The 19,104-nt window shown below is 41.2% G+C and overlaps 1 protein-coding gene across 4 annotated transcripts in view; it reads left to right on the forward strand.

Moving 5' to 3' along the window:
* Nucleotides 1-19,104, forward strand: part of LOC127572741 (multiple C2 and transmembrane domain-containing protein 1-like) — a 409,900-nt gene that overhangs the window by 123,653 nt on the left and 267,143 nt on the right. For all 4 annotated transcript variants that reach the window (XM_052020315.1, XM_052020317.1, XM_052020316.1 and 1 more), the window contains one exon: nt 8,098-8,212. In XM_052020315.1, the coding sequence (XP_051876275.1) occupies nt 8,098-8,212 (115 nt within the window). The remainder of the gene's footprint in view (nt 1-8,097; nt 8,213-19,104) is intronic.

Below are 19,104 nucleotides of genomic sequence, written 5' to 3' on the forward strand. Positions count from 1 at the left end.
GCAGACTGCATATAGTGCTTGCCACAGATACAGAATCTTCCTTTGAGGTATTAAAGTTTAGCTGTCAAAATTGAATCAATGTGAAACCCAAAGTGACCAAATGTAGATCTGAATTAAACTACGTTCTGTGAATTAACTTGATTTTCAGCGGGAGGTAAAATTGAATAGATGTCAGATACTTTTCCATGGATAGTGAAGTAAAATCAGCTCCAGTATTGCAGGTACTGATCGGGAGGGTTTAAACTAGAGTGGCAAGGAGTGGGTCTCTGAGCAGTAGGGGATAATACTGTAGCCAATGAAAGCAAGTTTAGTTGTAAGGATAGACAGGAGCACAGTAAAGGGAGAGGAAAAACCATTGGTTTAAACTGTATTTATTTCAATGCAAGAGGCTTAACAGGTAAGGTGGATGAACTCAGGGTGTGGATTGGCCCTGGGCACTGGGATATCTATAGCCATAACAGAAACATGGCTGAGGGAAGGACAGCTCAATGTTCCAGGATACAGATGCCACAGGTGTAACAGAGATACAGGTAAGAGAGCGGGAATTGCCGTCTTAAAGAAAGAGGACATAACCACAGTCCTTTGAGAGGATATTCTTGGGGGATCATCCAGTGAGCCCAAATGGGTAGAACTTAGAAACAAGAAGGGAATGGTCACTCTGATGGGATGGTATTATAGGCCCCCCAATAGTCAGCAGGAATTGGAGGAGCAGATATGTAGAGGGATTGCAGCTCGTTGTAAATATAATAGGGTAGTATTAGTGGGAGATTTTAACTTCCCTAATATTGACTGGACTAAACATAGTGTAAAAGGCTTGGACGGAGTGGAATTTCTGAAATGTGTCCAAAAAACTTCCTTTATCAATATATAGAGCGAGCTACTAGAGAGGGTGCAGCACTGGACCTCCTTCTGGGGAATGAGATAGGGTGAGTGGCAGAAGTGTCTGTCAGCAAACACTTTGGGTCCAGTGACCATAATTCTATTAGTTTTAAAATAGTTACGGAGAAGGACAAGACCGGTTCACAGGTTAAGGTCCTGAACTGGGGCAGAGCAAATTTTGAAGCCGTTAGGTAGGATCCTGCAGAGGTTGATTGGGCAAGATTGTTTACAGGGAAAGGAACGTCTGCTAGGTGGGAGGCCTTTAAAAGTGTGATGTTAAGAATTCAGGGTCTGCATGTTCCTGTTAGGGTGAAGAGCAAGGCTGGCAGGTTTCAGGAACCCTGGTTGACAGAGACATTGAGGCTCTAGTTTAAAAAAAAGAGGGAGGCATACACTGTGCATAAGCAGTTGGGAACGAGTGAATCTCTTGATGACTGCAAGAAGTGTAGGAGTGCACTTAAGAAAGAAGTTAGGAGGGCAAAAAGACGATATGAGAAGGATCTGGCAGGCAAAGTGAGGCAAAATCCCAAGAGATTCTATAGGTATATTAAGGGAGAATAGGTCACCTTAAATATCAGCATGGCCATCTGTGTGTGGAACCAAGGGAAGTGGGAGAGATTCTTAATGAATATTTTTCTTCAGTTTTTACTGTGGAGAAAATGATGGAAGCTAAGGAAATAGAGGAAATGAGTGGTGTTGTCTTGGACCACATATGAATTAGCAAGGAGAAGGTATTCAAGGCCTTAAAGTACATTAAGGTGGATAAATCCCCAGGGCCTGACCTGGTGTGTTCTCGGACCTTGTGGGAAGCTAGAGAAGAAATTGCAGAGACCTTTGCAGAGGTTCTCGCTTCATCTATGGCCACAGGTGAGGTTCCAGAGGACTGGAGACTGGCTAATGTGGTACCATTGTTTAAAAAAGGGTCACAAAAACAAGCCAGGAAACTACAGGCCAGTGGGTCTGACATTGGTGGTGGGTAAATTGCTGGAGGGGATTCTGAGGGACAGGATCTACCAACATTTGGAGAGACAGGGTCTGATTCAGGGCAGTAAGCATGGCTTTGTGCATGGGAAGTCGTGTCTGACAAATCTCCTGGAGTTCTTCGTGGAGGTAACCAAGAGGGTAGGTGAGGGTAGGATAGTGGATGTTGTCTACATGGAATTTAACAAGGCAGTATATGCTGTGAATGTGGACTTTAGCAAGGCCTTTGACAGGGGTCCTCATGGCAGGCTAGTCTGGAAGGTTAGAGCATCTGGGATCCAGGGAGAGATGGCAGATTGGATTCATAATTGGCTCAGTGCTAGGAAGCAGAGGGTGATGGTCGAGAGTTGTTTCTCGGACTGGGGGCCTCTGTCTAGTGGTGTGCCACAGGGGTCGGTGCTGGGACCTTTGTTGTTTCTAATTTATATAAATGATTTGGATGTGAATTGGCATTGTTAGTAAATTTGTGGATATACTGAAATAGGTGGTGTTGCAGACAGTGTAGAAGGTTGTGAAAAATTATGGGTGGATCTTGATCAGCTGGGTATGTGGGCTGAGGGTTGGCAAATGGCTTTCAACCCAGATAAATGTGAGGTATTGCATTTTGGGAGATGAAACCAGGATAGGACTTGTACAGTGAATGGTAGGGCCCTGGGGAGTGTTATGGAACAGAAGGACCCAGGAGTGCAAGTGCATAGTTCACTGAAAGTGGTGTCACAGGTAGACAGGGTGGTGAAGAAGGCATTTGGCACACTGGCCTTCATCAGTCAGGGCATTGATTAGAGGGGTTGGGAAGTTACATTGCAGATATAAAAGATGTTGATGAGGCAGCACTTGGAGTATTGTGTACAGTTTTGGTCATTCTGTTATAGGAAAAATGTTATTAAACTAGCAAGAGTACAGAAAAGATTTCCCAGAATGTTGCCTGGACTTGGCGGCCTGAGTTACAAGGAGAGGTTACGTGGACTAGGACTTTATTCCATGGTGACCTGATAGAGGTATATAAGATCATGAGCGGCATAGAGAGGGTGAAAGCACGTGGTCTTTTTCCCAGGGAGGGGGTGCTAAAAGCAAGAGGGCATAGATTTAAGATCAGAGGCAAGAGATTTCTCTCAGGGGCAGCTTCTTCATGCAAAAGGTGGTGCATATTTGGAATAAGCTACCAGAAATAGTGGTTGAGGCATGCACATTAGCAATATTTGAAAGACATCTAGATAAATACATGGATAGGAGAGGTTAGAGAGCTGTGGGATAAATGTTAGCAAGTGAAGACTAGCTCACTGGGCAACACAGTCAGCAAGGACGAGTTGGGCACAAGGTCCTGTTTCCATGCTGTATGACTGATTACTGGCTTTTAATATATTTCAATGTTATTAAAATATATTAAAAGGGTCTTATAAAGAGACTTTTGGATAGGTACATGGAGCTGAGAAAAATAGAGGGCTGTGGGTAAGCCTAGTAATTTCTAAAGTAGAGACATGTTCGGCACAGCTTTGTGGGCTGAAGGGCCTGAATTGTGTTGTATGTTTCTATGTTATTAGAAATTGACTATTAAAGGTGGTATAATTAACAGTTAGTTGATGAGAGAACATATTGTAATTAAACTCAAAGCTGTTATAATGAATATCTTTACAATTTTAACAACATTAAAATGGGATTCAAGGATTGTTCCTAATCTAGTGAACTGAAAGAGCATCTAATACTTTTCCAATGCTGTTCAGGTTATCTACATGAAAGCATATTGGGCAAGCTTGGCATTTTGGACAAGCTGCTTTGTATTCTATCCCTTTATAAAGCAAATTTTCTGATTGCGTTTTTAAAGCTGTCTTAATATATTCTGCCACCTTCAAAGACAGGCATCTATCTTCCTGCAGCTTCTTTGAACTTGCACCATTTTGTTGATGTTGAATGACAAGCGATGTTGCTAATTTAGTCAAAAAGAAAAAGGAAGCATACGTAAGGTTTAGGAAGCTGAAGTCGGTCAGGGTTAAAAGGGGGCATGAAATGTCCTTGACGATTAAAGAGAATTCCAAGATTTTTATACATACATTAAAAACAAGTGGGTAACTGTGGAAAGTAGGACTACTTGGGCAAAGGAAGTGGGCAAGATACTAAACAACTACTTCACATCAGTATTCTTCAAGGAGAAGGACATGGAGGATAGTGAGATCAGGGAGGGGTATGCTGATATTCTAGGGCATGTTGATATCAAGGAGAAGGAGGTGTTGGGGTTCATTTAAAGTGCATAAGTCCCCAAAGCCTGACAGGATCTATCCCAGGTTATTTGAGAGAGTGAAGAGAGGAGTTTTCTGGAGCCTTGACAGGGAACTTTGTGTCCTCTTTAGCCACAGGTGAGGTCCCAGAGGACTGGAAAATAGCCATTGTTGTTCCTCCTTTTAAGAATGGCAATAGAGGCAACTCGTGAAATTATAGGCCAATGATTCTTACATCAGTGGTAGGGAAATTGGTAGATTGGATTCAAAATTGGCTTGGCTATAGAAGACAAAGGTTAGTGGTGAAGCGATGTCATTCTGACGTGAGGTCTGTGATCAGTGGTGTTCTGCAGGGATTGCTGCTGGGACCTCATTTATATGTATACATGATCTGGATAAAAATGTTGGTGGGCTGATCAGTAAGTTTGCCAATGACACAAAAATTGGCAAGAGTTGTGAATCATGAGAAAGGTTGTCAAAGAATTCAGCAGGATATAGACCAGATAAGTGTGGACAGAGAACTGGGAGATGGAGTTAAATTCGGAAAAGTGTGAGGTGTTGCACTTTGGCAGGTCAAATATAAGAGAAAAGTATACAGTAAATGGCAGGATCCTTGGAACACTGATGTACAGAAGGATAGTGGGATGCAACTCCATAGCTTCCTGAAAGTGGCAACATGAGTAGATAGGGTGGTAAAGAAGGCAAACAGCATATTGGCCTTCATCAGTAGGAGTGTTGAGTGTAAAACTCAGGATGTTATGTTGTAGCTGTATAAAATTTTGGTTTGCCCACACTTGGAGTATTGTGTGCAGTTCTGGTCGCTACATTACAGGAAGGATGTGGAGGTTTTGGAGAGGGTGCAGAAGTTGTTCACCAGGAGGTTGCCCAGGTTAGAGAGTATTAGCAATAAGAGGAGGTTGGACAAACTTGGATTGTTTTCTACAGAGTGCCGGAGGCTGAGGGATGACCTGAAAGAAGTATTTAAAATTATGAGAGGCATAGTTAAGGAAGGTAGACTGAGTCTTTTTCCCAGGGTAGAAATATCAAATACTAGAGGGCATAGCTTTAAAGTGAGAGGGGGCAAGTTTAAAGGAGTTTACAAGGCAAGTCTTTTGCATAACTTTACAGGGTAATTGGTGGAAGCAGATACAATTGCAATGTTTAAGAGGCATTTTAACAATCGAACAAACAGTTTAAATTGGCTTCATGGTTGGTGCAGACATTGTGGGCTGAAGGTCCTGTTCATGTGCTGTACTGTTCTCTGTTCTATGTTGGCTTTCCTTGTTCTTCATGACCAATAAATTGCTTCACATACTGTGAATTAAGCTTCATTTTCATGTGACCTCCGTTTCACCCATCTGCCTTGTGTCCTCCTGAAGTGTGTTATTGCTTGCTTCATTTCTGAGTGTCCTATGCACAAAAGGAGAAGAGTTTGTAAAACAAACCCAAGCGAAACACTACTGAACACTTCTATTTATTCTGAAAATTAATTATTCACCACTATCCTCTGCTCTCCATCCCTTAGCCAATTTTATTCTCACACACTCCCTTTTTAATTTTTTGTTCTTAGATTTTATCTACAAATATATTATAGTTTTTTAACAAAACTTTTTTGAAAGTTAATTACATAGTATAAACTATACTAATCCACCCATCCTTTCCATTACTTCAGCAAAGAAGTTATTCAAGTAAGATTATTGCAATTTATTTTTAACAAATTCATTGTAACTTTCATTTGTAAGAACATAAGAATCAGAAATGGGCCAAGGCATGGTTGTGGGGGTCATGGTTGCTCGACATTCAATGAGATCAGGACCTTTTACCACACTGCCACATTCCTTTGATTTCTTTAACATCCAAAATTATCCAAAAGTGTTATCAATCTCTATTTTTCCCAGTGCCAATCATTTTGTCCTGAATTACTGTCTCTAAAAATATTCTTATCTTAGGCCAAATGGCTTCTAATTATTGGACTTAACTTTCTTCCTTGTGCATTGAAAATGAGAATGTTGCTTAAAGAACTGTATCTGTCCCTAATACAAGCTAAAAGTGCAGCAGAGATCTTAAATTCATATCCAGAACTGACATATTTTCATTCCAGTTTTTAATCTTTAGGTCCACTTCAAACATCCTGAAGTTGCCAAATGGCACAGAAATTACAGGCAATAGATGTTATCCCATTACTTTGCTTATGTCTGTAAGATCCAGTGGTTTATATTACTTTGCATCTCGTTCCAACTCTACAACTAATTCCCATGCTTTATCATTTCCCATTGGCACTCAGCCAACCAGCAGATTCCCTCAGTTCTCATCAAGGTCTGTGCTAAAAGCTCAAAACACCATAAACGGACTGATTTGTCCAAAGGTGAAACATCTTAGATAATCCATTGCATTTCACTCAACCTTATAAAGATAACAACCTTGTACCAAGAGTTAAGGAATGTTCAAGAATTATTATTTGTGGGACTTGTATATTGCTTATATAGTATTACATTGACTAATGCTTCTGGATGGTTAGTGAACCAAAAAACCAATAATGACTATTTACAGTGTGTTCATTATTGCTTTCTGGATCTGGAACAATTAAAAGAAAGTCAGCAAACACATTGTGCACAACAGAAGTGGCTAAACCTGAATAAGTTTTCAGTAAATCGATTTTAAGACTTTAGGAGGATCAGGGACTGTGGGGACCAGGCACGAGAATGCACTGCAAGCAAGGTCAAGATTGGATCTGCTGATTGGTCTTGTTGAATGGCAGAGCAGGTTTACGGAGCCATGTAACCTAATGTCCTCACCAGGACTCGTTCTATCTGCCCATCACCCCTTCCCCCTCATCTAGTTTCACCTATCACCTACCAACCTCTGCCTCACCCTTCCCTTGTACTGCTATATACTGGCAATTGCTCCTCTTTCATCTCAGTCCTGATGCAGGGTCTTGACCCAAAATGTCGACTTACACCTTATGCCTCCACAGTTGCTGCTTGAACGATTGAGTTCTTCCAGCATTCTGTTTTTTGTTGCCGATTCCGGCATCTGCAGCCTCTTTTGTCTTCTATTTCTTATATTCCTGAGTTACTTTAAATGCCAGTGTAATACAGAAATGCACTATGAGCATGTTAGGTGTTTGTAGTGGATATTTGCTAGTCAGGCATTGTCACTTTATTTTGCTGACAACTTATTTTGCGACCTTGGAACAGGTTTCCACTTTATAGTCTACTAACCTGAGGCCTTCACTGAATCCTCATTTATTCTAGTATTTTCTTAACTAGCAGTTTGACATCAAGGTTTAGCCATGAGCAACTTGTTTTCCCTTCCTTAAATTAAAAGCAGATGGTTTCAGTGTGTTATCACCATATGTAATTCCTCTTTGCATTAGTGGATTATTTTACAATGTGCACTGTAACCTTGCACTGCTATAACATAGTGAAAGGAGTAGGAGAAAAAGAACCATTGCATTGTGACGTAAAACTGACAAAAATGTTGGTTGAATCCAAACAGTTGAATCCCAAACATCTCCTTCCAATTGTGTACACATCTTCAATCAACAGACTACTACAAATGTAATTTTACTTCAAAGCTGAATGTAACTAGGAACACTGGTAACAGGTTAAACTAAACATTTATTGAGAGTTTGAAGGTTTCCTGCTTTGAAATTAAAAGAACGTCAGTATGTTTGTGGTTGATGTATTGCTGGATTCATTAGCAGAGGGTTCTTGTCAAGAATGAATCACCATCTCATAAATGCTTCTGCAGGGAAGACTAGAGATCATCTACATCTCCTCAGAGAAGGAGGAAAATTTCAAAGGAGTGTGATAATAACCTCATAACAGCCAGCTATAGATCAACACTGTGGAGTATGACTTCCACTGCAGGCAATGATAATACTGGAGGGACACAGCTGAAGGAAAAGCAGTGGAAATATACAACATATATTATAAAGTTGCCTTTAAAGTTTTTTTTAAATGTATCCCAGTTTAGTTTTTCAATAGATATTCGTTTTTTTTCCCCCATTTACTTTCTGCAGGGGAACCAAGTACTTAGATCAAGTAACATAGATCACCTCTCGGCAAGCACAGGAATGTACCAGCTGAACGTTCTACTGAAGAGTGGCCATAACCTGGCAGTACGAGATCGGGGAGGTAAGAAATGGAAGCATATGGACACAGTTTCTTCTGTGTGGCTTATTCCTGCTCTTGTTTTGTATGTCTTTATTTTCTTAATATAAAACTATTACTTGCTTTAATAGATTACATTCACTGTGGAGTGTAATCCTTGATCAAAATTTAGATTAAAATCCTGTTGGTACTATCAGTGAACTTTTATTGACATACACTAACCATAGAACATCATAGGCAACAAATACAAACAAAGAATGCTGGAAACACTCAACAGGTCAGACAGTGGAAAATGAAATAGAGTTAATATTTAAAGTCAGTGATTTTTTTTTAAGGACTGGGAAAGAGAAATGGAAATGGTACTTTTAAGTTGCAGAGAAGGTGGTGGAGGGGACAGGAACTTGAAAGGATGAAGTTGAGTCATATTGTTTAATGGGGTAGTAGAAGGTGATTACACGACTTTGTCTGTGTTATGTTTTTTTGTTGATAACAGGGCTATGCAACATGCCCTGTAGGTGAGGCTGTAATAACGGAGAGAAAATCCTGAGCCTTACAGCAGAAGTGGCCAGTTCTGATACAGACAGAAAAAGTTAATTAATTAAAGTTTCAGAATTCCCTATTGAATACAGAAGGCTGCAATGTACCCAGCTTGTGTTGGGTCTCAATGTATCAGTACAGGAGGTCACAGATAGATAGGGAGTGGGACTGGGAAATAAGGTGGCAGGCAACCAAAAGTTCAAGGTCACCTCAGTGAACTGAATGCATTTGGTTTATTCACCGTAGAGGAGGGCACATTATGAACACAATGCAGTACACCAGATCGGATGAAGTGCAAATGAATCACCACTTTACCTGAGAGACTGTTGGGGCTCCTGGGGAAAGAGGAGGTGAAAGTCCAGTGTTACATCTCCACTGGTTGCATAGGAAAGTGCTGTAAAACAGAGTTGCTCCATTTGATGCAAGGGGTTGCAAACATATCAGTCCCATCAAAGTACTGAAAGGAGAGGGGAGAGGAATGTGAGTCTGGTGGTGGAATCTTATTGGAGCTGGAAGAAGTTGCAGAAAGGATCCGTTGAATGCAGAGGCTAGTGAGATGGGAGGTGGAAGGTCCAAGGTGACTCTGTGCTCAGTCCAGGAGGAAGATGGTGAAAGCAGAGGTGCTGGAAATAGATGAGATGCAGTCAAGGGCTTTGCCGACTCTAATAGAGGGGAAAACCACAGTTCAGAAAGATGGAGGACATTTAAGAGGCACTTGTGTGGAAAGTCTTGTCCTCACAGCAAATACAATGGAGACAGAGGAATTGGGAGAATGGAGTGGAGTCCTTACAGGAGTGGGGCTGGAGGAACTATGGTCAAGATGGCTGTGGGAATCTGTGGACTTGTAATTATTATTTCTTGCTAACCTACCTCCTGAGATGGAGACGGAGTAATCCAAAAAGGGAAGAAAAGAATCAGAAATGGACCTTTGATAGGGTGGAAATTTTCAAGCAGCACCAGCGTTGTCGACATACCAGAAAACAAGTTGAGGGAGAGGGTCTGAGTAGGATATGAAACAAAGACTGTTCCATGTATCCCACAAAAGGACACGTAAATTTGGGTCCATGTGAATCCCCATAGCACCTTTCGATTTGGAGAAAGTTATGTGGGGTTGAAGGAGAAGGTTTTTAATGTGAGGAACAGGTTGGCCAGGTGAATGAGTGTATTGGACAGAAGGCAGAACTGAGCTGTACAGGGCTGGGGCACTATAAAATTGGAAGCTGTGGAGTGAAGACCTTCTGAGGAAATGAGGTCTACGACTAGCCGGGGGACATTGGCTGATGCTCAGTTGTGAAGTCATGGTCGAGAGGGAAGAATCAGAATATGTCTTGAGAGCTGTAACTCCTTAAGCATTAAGAGTTTGGATAGGAAGAAAGTTCAAAATGTGTAGAGAAGAAATAGTGAGTAAGAGTAAAATAAGCTACAGATAGATACAAAGAGAGAAGAAAAAGAGATTTCAGGTGAAGCAGTAATTCATTTTCACTTATTCTATTCTATATTGCATTCACTGTTCACAATATGGTCTCCACTACGCTGGAGAAACCAGACACAGACTGAGTAATCAATTTGCAGAGGATCTGTGTTCATTCTGCAGGAGTCACCCTCAGCTTCCTATTGCCTGCCCTATTAATTCTCTAACACATCCCATTCTGATTTCTGTCTGTGGCTTCCTGCACTGTTACAATGAGGCCTAACACAGGCTTGAGGAATAACATCTCAACTTCTTTCTGGGCACCATGCAGCCTTCCCTACTCAACATCAAATTCTCCAACTTCAGGAATCTCGCTTTCTCTGTCTGTCATCAGAACTGGCCATTTCTGCTCCAAGTCATCCATCTGTTACATTGGCTCTGTCTCTCCATTAATATAGCCCTGCTATTAGCGAGACAACTCGTACAAAAAAGTGTAATCACCCTCGAACTGTCCCCGCTAATTCACCAGACCTGGCCTCAGCCTATTCCAGATATTCCCTTTCTCCAATCCACCTGCAATGTCCATCCCTCCCTCTCCTATCCATCTCTGAAATCAGATGTGGAGAACACTAGATACTCCGTAAGTTAAAATCAGCAGTCTGAAAATCCAGCAGATCCTTAAAATTAAGTGAAATCCTGCCCAATAAATATTTCTTCACCGTTCTCACCAGCCTTGCTTAACTCCCATGCCATAAAGAGAGATTTTACCCAACTGATATGCTATTTAGAGAGCCTCGTCTACATTGGTGAGACCCAACGCAGACTAGGTGACTGTTTCGCAGTCAAAGTTGCAAATCTTGAGTTTTTCTGACAATGGGCAAAACCTCCCCTCATGAGATAGTCACAAATGAAAATCATTTTTCTAATGAACTTCTGATTGATTAATATTCATTCATTCTTTGCACAGTATTTACTTTAATATTATAATTGGGTGTATTAATTTAGTTTTCATTTGTAATATGTTAGACAGTGCCATATGCTTCATTACATTTTGATCAGTTCTTGAACATATGAAAAGTTTTTACACTATCCTTCATGCTTATTCATTATTAAGTTAAGGCTAACTCAAAATCATAGAACAGAAATACACCTTTTCACTTCTCTCATAAAAGTAATTTGTTTTCCTTGTTTTATTTTGTTGCTTTTATTTTGGTGTGAAGGATTTGGTTACTGTTATCACTAAAGGCTCATAGTATAAGGACATTTTGATATAGGTGATATAAGTGACTTTATTACATTGGGTGATAATGAAATTATTAGAAAACCTGGGACGATAAAAGACAAATTTATCAGTAAAATAATGAAACATCATGAGTATCAAAATCAATAGTATCTATTTTTGTGTCATGGCTATCAATAACCATCCAGGTAGTTTCAGAAATAAAATCACTGGTACCTTTTGCTATGATGACACTTGAAGACCTAAATTGTTAAAGCTCACTTCTGGGAAATGTGTTGTACACCATGAAGCTGTAATAAGTGTTGAGTAAGATTGGATCAGTAGAACTGGAAGTTGGATATTATTAAGATAAATTTAAGAACCTATACAAGGCACTGAAAAACTACCTCTAAAGAATCTTTTAGCATTTCAGTGCAAAGCAAATATTGAAAGCTATCAGGGCCAAGTTTAATAATTCCCTGATAATGGGTGCAAGGATTGGGATAAGCAATTAATCCATACCATTGAGTTCAATGAAGGCAACATGCCAACTTTGTGCTGTGTGCTCCCTTCAATGATTTCAGTGTCCACTCGGCACTGACTGCATTATAAATTGGATGCATCATTAGATTGGGCAATACTATGAGTCAAAACTAGCCTGCATCTTTTTAAGAGGAAGTGCAATAGCAATACACGACCAGAAGCAGCGGAAGCAAACTGTAAGAGGAGAGGTATATCTGCATGCATTAACCCTTATGGAAGATTTGTTGCTGACCATTGCTCTGAAAGTCTTCCAGAAACTGTGGTCAGCTGAGAGGCCGAAAGCATCAAGAAGATGGCATCCTCCTATAATTATCCTTCCCATATTCCACCACTAGTTTATGTCACAATCTCTTCTGATTTACCTGCTGCAGACGGTATAAGCATGGACGTCTTACTTTTCCTTTGCCTCCTGAGAAACATAGGTAAGGCAGATAGTTGGAAAATTCCCCCCATAACAGATATATTTAAGACTGGGAAAGGTTTAGGGAGGATCTGAGGAAGATTTTAATCACTTGGGGAGTGCTTGGAATCTAGAACGCATTACCTGAGGGGGTGGTGGAGGCAGGTAGACATTTAGGAATTATCTGCAAGAACACTTGAACTGCTTATGTATAGATGATTATGGACCAATGGTAAATGAGGTTAGTATAGATGGGTATGGACTTGGTGGGCTGAAGGGCCTGTTTCTGACTCTTTTACAGCCTTCAACATTAGTTCTGAGGTAAATTGAATTGAGGCACTTTCAATGTTCCAACATGCTTTGATTCTCAGGTAGTGTGACCTAATAGCTTCCATCTCCTCTCTAGGTAAACCCTAGTGCACCTGTTATTTCTACATTATTTCCCATCCATATACTAAGTGATTTTCATAGTCTACTATTGACTTCAGCCACAATCATACATGTATTAATGGAAAAAGTTCATTGATTCAATCCAAACTCTGGGAATAGCTAACAGCACAGAGAGAGTGGTGTGACTGCAGTATGCCTCTGAACTGGGAGACCTAACGTTGGCTAAAAACTGAAGAACAAAATCGGGAGTGGTGTGCAGTGAGTTGCCAATTCCTCTGAATGTTGTTTAGTGCTGACGTCACTAACCAATCTTTCTCCTCTTTGTTTTCTTTCCAGCCACCCTACAACTGTACATTCAAAAAACAATAAAGTACTAGTGCAGTAAATTTGATAACTAAAATTATTTCATAGTTTTTGACTAATTTGGTAATTAATGTTTAAAATTATGAGAGGAAGAGATAAGGTGGATGGTGATGTCTTTTCCCCAGGGTAGGAGAGTCTAAAACTAGGGGGCACAGATTTAGGGTGAGAGGGGAAAGAAGAGACCTGAGGGGCAACTTTTTCACGCAGAGGGTGGTGAGTATATGGAACGAGCTGCCAGAGGAAGTAGTTGAGGCAGGTACAATAGTGTCATTTAAAAAGCACTTGGATAGGTACATGGAGAGGTGGGGCTTGGAGGAATATGGGCCGAATGCAGGAAATTGGGACTAGCTGGGTGGACAATGTGTTCGGCATGGACTCGGTGGGCTGAAGGGCCTGTATCTGTGCTGTATTGCTCTATGACTCTAAGTAGTCATGAGTCTACTTAGATTAGAAGGGATCAGACATTTCCGGTTTTGTACCAATAGAGATCACAAGGTTACACTTGCCTCCTTCCTTTCACATAGCCAAGAACCACAGCCGGCAGTGTAAGAAGACTGTGAAAAAGGCACAACATTATTAGATTTCACACTTAGAACACTAGCTCAAAGTTTGACACTGTCTGTAATTTAGGGAACAATATAGAGACAGATTCCGTACAATGCTAAGACACACGCAATAGGTGGCCTATAGCAAGAGGGTGTCATTAACCCTCTCACACCACCAGTGCTCTTGCTTTTTAACTCAACAGTCCAGACTACTGTCACCCAACAGAGATGGTGCCAGCTATAGCTGGCATTTTAGGCTAGACCTCTTTGAGCTTGTCCTCCATGACCACCTTTAGTCCTCTCAGATGGCCAATAAGCAACCTTTCATCAAGCATGCTGGAACCACTGGGGAACCTCTGTGTAGGTACACTACAACAGACAGAGGCACGCAGAAGATGGTCATTAAGTGAGTGTCCAAGAATGATGTTGACTTATGTGGAGCAAAGCATGAATTCATGTATAAATTTGGTTTGAGTGTTTAATTTGTATTACTTTGCATTTTGCATTGCCATTGCTGGAGTTATCAGTAGAACACGAGAAAATAAGAGCAGGAGTAGACCACCAGGGTGCTCAAGCCTGCCCTGCCATTCAGTATGATCATGGTTGATCTATACTGGCCTCTCCTCCTTTGCTGTGCCAGTTCCCCATATCCCTTAATTGCTCGTTCTTCCAAATATTTATCCATCTCCACCTTAAATATTTCTACTAATCTGGCCTCCACCACCCTCTGAGAGAAGAAAATTCTACGCACCTCAGTTTTAAATGACTGTCCCCTTATCTTGTATCCATGTCCCCTTGTTTGTGACTCTGCCATCTTAATATCTACCCTATCAAGCCCTCTATAATCTTATATGCTTGAATAAGGTCACCCCTCATTCTTCTAAACAAGGGACACCAACCTGTCTTCCCTCTTATCCCCGGCATGAGCCAGGTGAATCTCTTTTGGACTGCTTCCAATGCTACTACATCTTTTTTAAGTAAGGGGACCAAACTGTGTGCAGTGTTCAAGGTGTGGCCTCACCAGCACCCTGTACAACTATAACAAAGTCTCTCTACTTTTAAATCCCGACCCATTCTGAGGTAACTCCTATCGTCCAAAAGCTACACCTTGGTTTGGTGTGAGTCTCTTACGCAACTGCCAATCTATCACAAAATGAAGATGTCACACCTGATGCCACGTTACTCGGCATTGACCTGTATGGTTCCCCTGCCTATGGCCAGACACCCACCAGATGTCAATTCAGTAGAATCTCTTTCATATTTGGTATAAGGCAGGGTTGACGTACACCACAGTATATGTGCATTCAATGGCATCCTGCCCTTGGGTTAGCTTGCAATTCTACTAAAGATATGTGCCACTCCACTGAAGTGCAGTTAGCTCCATTTGAGTAGAAAATGGCAGTGTATGACACATTCGGGAATGTTGTAAATATCTGCAAATCTAGCCTTGAAAGAAGCACAGGATAAATTTCTTCGTCACTGTTCCTTTGACAGCTGTGGCACTGCAGTCCTTGCTCTACTTTGAGGTTGGAGTTGTAGCTGCAGGAGTGAAGCACTGTGCTCTCAAACACCACTTCTTGCTGGAGTTCACTTAGACAATTGCTCCTTGAACAAACTGGGTTTAAATAGTCTTCCGCAATCTTCTCTCCCCAACACACCCTCTCTCATCCATCACGTTCTGCTTTGCACGTCATCCTCATTCTCACGGACGTGCAGAATTACAAATGCCTTCTGATGCACCCGTTTTGAGAACAGCCATTACTTGGTGAAGCAAAAAGTTTGTGAAAAGTCCTCCAGATCTCCAGTCCTGCCACTGGTCTCACTGAAAACTCTTATCAGTTTGAAAGAGCTAGTACAACACCTGTGAAATCAGGGACATCAGTAAAATTAACCAGCAGCTCACCTACGAGGAGTGGATAATCCTTTAAGTATCACTAATGTGAAGGAGTGTGGGTCTAATGTGCTATTAAATAGGTGCTTGTTCATGCAAGGTTAAGAGAGAACATTGGCTGGAACTTGGATCTTCAGATAGATCTTCTAATTCCTTAACAATTTCGAAATGCAACAAGATCAGTGCTTACTCACGTACTTATTTTGATACTGAAGGAGACAATTTGTCTCCCATTCAGTCCCATTCTCCCTTTCTTTATTTCCCTATAACCCTAAAAATTATTCCTTCTCACATGCACATCAACACTCCGTTGACCATTTTGCCATTTACCTGCACCAGGAGTAACTTACAGTAATCTGGAAATGCTGAATCTTTAGAGAATTTGGTTGGCCTTGTTGCTTTGGCCTTTTTCAGCATTGGAGATGGTCCGTGAGTTGGCCAAGGAATACAGCCTTCAGCAGGCCATCTTGAGAACTGTGCTCCGTGTGCCCTAGCTGGTAAAACCTCTAGCCCAGCCAGGCCTGCATAGAAGGTTGACCAGCTCTCTTAATAATCTTATTGCTGGTGATCCATTGGTTCCAAGTGATTCCAGAGACTGGCTGTAAAAGGTGGAAATTGCTCAGCTTCTGTTTCTGCTTGGAATACGTGGCCCAACTTTCAGAGCCATGTAAAGAGAATCCTATTAGACAGACACTTTTATGCATCGTAGTTGATAGTTTGCTGTTCCACACAAGAGGTACATTTGACAATGGTGATAGACACTTGCTGATCCACTCATCAAGAACTCTTTCAAAGCTAAGTGAGTTGGTAAGAATTGAGCTAAGACAGCAGAATATTTCTTTGATAACCTTTCCCACATCCTAGACATTTGGTTTCTGGTTTAGTTCTTTTGACCTTGAAATCCTGAGCATTGTTAACAATGACAGTATCACAGATAATCCTCCAAATCCATTGTTCAAGCTGTTTTTGCCTGTCAGTTATCTTTTGCTTTCAGGTTTACAGTCTTCTTACAAGTTGAACCAAGGGCCTCTTTGGTTCAATAAAAAGACCTTAACATTTTCTATTTTCTAAGCTGACTTGAACATTTTGTATGGGTCTTGCCAATATCTCTGGGTATGCTGGCTTTGTGGACCACAGTCTGAGAGACTTTGAACTTGATACTTTGGAATTTGGTTACAAAATTATGGTTATAATTACAAAATTATAACCTATAACAAAATTATCAGTTACAAAATTAACAAAATTACAAAATTACAAAACTTTGGGTTCCCTACCAAAAGCTGAAGTACAGATTTCTGCTACAGTTCAGTCCCAATGCCCAGACATCTGAACAGCGCCAGTGGACTCCCATTGGAGCCCAATGGGGTAGTGTAGACTTTCTCAGGCTTTCCAGCTCCCAGGGTACTGGCAGAATGGAAGGTAGACTTATTTTTATCTGATTTAATTCTGTACCTTTTAAATATTCAATTACAGTGATAGCCTTGACAGTCAGAGCCAGGGACAAAGCCTCACTGAGGGTCCAAGCCTTCCTGGGAATAGAGCCAACGTAGGAGAGCACCTGCAATGCAGAACACAACACTAGGCCTCTCCAAACAGCAAGGAGCTGGATTTCTGGAGGCAGCCTTTAGTTATTGGTGTCCCCTCTCGTCAGTATCCAGGCAGTTACTTTGACTAGATGCCAGGCAGGAGCCAACTCCACAATATGCAAGAGGCCCAACCAATATGATCACTGGAGCCTCCTTATCCTGACCTTGTTGTGCTTTCCCTGCTCAATTGCCTTTCCCTTTTCCCCCCTCCCATCTTTTGCCTAAGTTTGAGTCTCAGATGTTAACACTAGGAGACAAGACAAGGTAAACATTTTCAGAAGTTTAGTATAGGGGTCAATGGATGGTTTTCCTATGATATCTAAGGCAAACATGGTGGGGGGTTACATCTTCCACAAAACATTCAGCGTAATGTGATTTTCATCCCTGAGGCAGGGTTTTGGATGCATCTGAGATTGCCAAGAGTGACAGAAGCTGGATAGGTGGGGAGAGGAGTGTGGGCATAGTGTGAGTGGGGTCAGTAGCAGATGTAATGTATGTGTGAAGATGCAGCTTCTTAAAAATGTACAAGGCCGTGTCATTGCCTCACCACTTCTCAGTCTTGCTTACCACAATGCTATATCTCACCTCCAACAAGCTCAGTGGAGCTAATCAACAGGGCAAATGAGCAACTGTTCAACCCCCACGTTTCCTCCACTCTAACCCAAGGGCACCCCAGAGTTGAAATATGAAGATAACCCTTGCATATGCACAAATTGGGAGTCGAAGCTCCAAGTGATCATTGACTTAATCACTGAAGCTCTTCTGGCTTCTATGTCAACCGTATGCCCAACGTCAGACTCCCAAAACAGGAAATCTTCTCTAAGTCTGTGGACTATAGGTACAAATAGAACAGCATGTCCACTTCAAAAGTCATGCATTTGATTGACGTGGCCTGCACTGCAGAGTCTCACCTCTTACCTTTTAAATGCTTATCTATCTTTTGGCATATCAGGACTTGACTTTTCTATTCCTCTCCTTCCCTGTAACCTGAGCTCCACTTAATTCAGATCTGTCAAACGTGAGCACAGAATAAAGAGGCTGTGCTGCACTTGATCACAAAAGAGTACAGGTATATTTACTTTCTTCTACCTCTGATTGAACCTTACTATGTAAATTCTTTAGGCTTAATTATGGAATTTAGGGACAGTGATGTATTTCCATGCTTGACCATGGTAGGTTTCCATGTGTATTGATGATCTTTTAATTGTTAATTATTCCTTTAACGTAGGACATATATAGTAAATGGTAGGGCACTAAGGAATATTGATGAACAGGGAGACCTAGGGGTCCAAGTTCATAGTTCCCTGAAAGTGGCAACATGGGTGAATAGGCGGTGAAGAAGGTATATGGCATGCTTGCCTTCATGGTTCAGGGCACAGGGAATGAAAGTTGGGACAATATGTTGCAAGATTACAAAATGCTGGTTAGACCACATGGAGTATTGTGTGTGGTTCTGGTTGCCACACTATAGGAAGGAAATGATTGCACTGGAGATAGTGCAAAGGAGATTCACCAGGAGGTTGCCTGGATTGAAGGACTTTAGTTATAGGGAGAGATTAAATAGGCTGGCCTTGTTTCCCCTGCAGCGAAGGAGGCTGAGGGGTGACCTGATATAAGTATATTAAAGTTATGAGAGGCATAGATAAGATAACTAGTCCAAATTTTTTCCCATGATAAGGGCATCAAAAACAAGAAGGCATAGTGCCAGTGGAATCAGATATAGTGACTACATTTAAGAAGTATTTGGGTAGACATTTCAGTAGATAACATTTAAATAGAAAGATATGGTCCTAATGTGGGCAAATGGGATTAGTATAGATGGGGAGAAAAGGTTGACGTGGAGGGCGAAAGGGACAAATTTCTATGCGGTACAACTCTATGACTTTTAATTTTTGTATGTTTGTACATGGAAATAGATTATGCTCAGTAAATTGACGAGTGAATGTTTTACATAGAACATAGAATATTACAGCACAGTACAGGCCCTTTGGCCACAATGTTGTGCCGCCATTTTGAAGGATTAAGTAACTT

Source organism: Pristis pectinata, chromosome 7, assembly GCF_009764475.1.
Source record: "Pristis pectinata isolate sPriPec2 chromosome 7, sPriPec2.1.pri, whole genome shotgun sequence".
In the NCBI taxonomy this organism is placed as follows: domain Eukaryota; kingdom Metazoa; phylum Chordata; class Chondrichthyes; order Rhinopristiformes; family Pristidae; genus Pristis; species Pristis pectinata.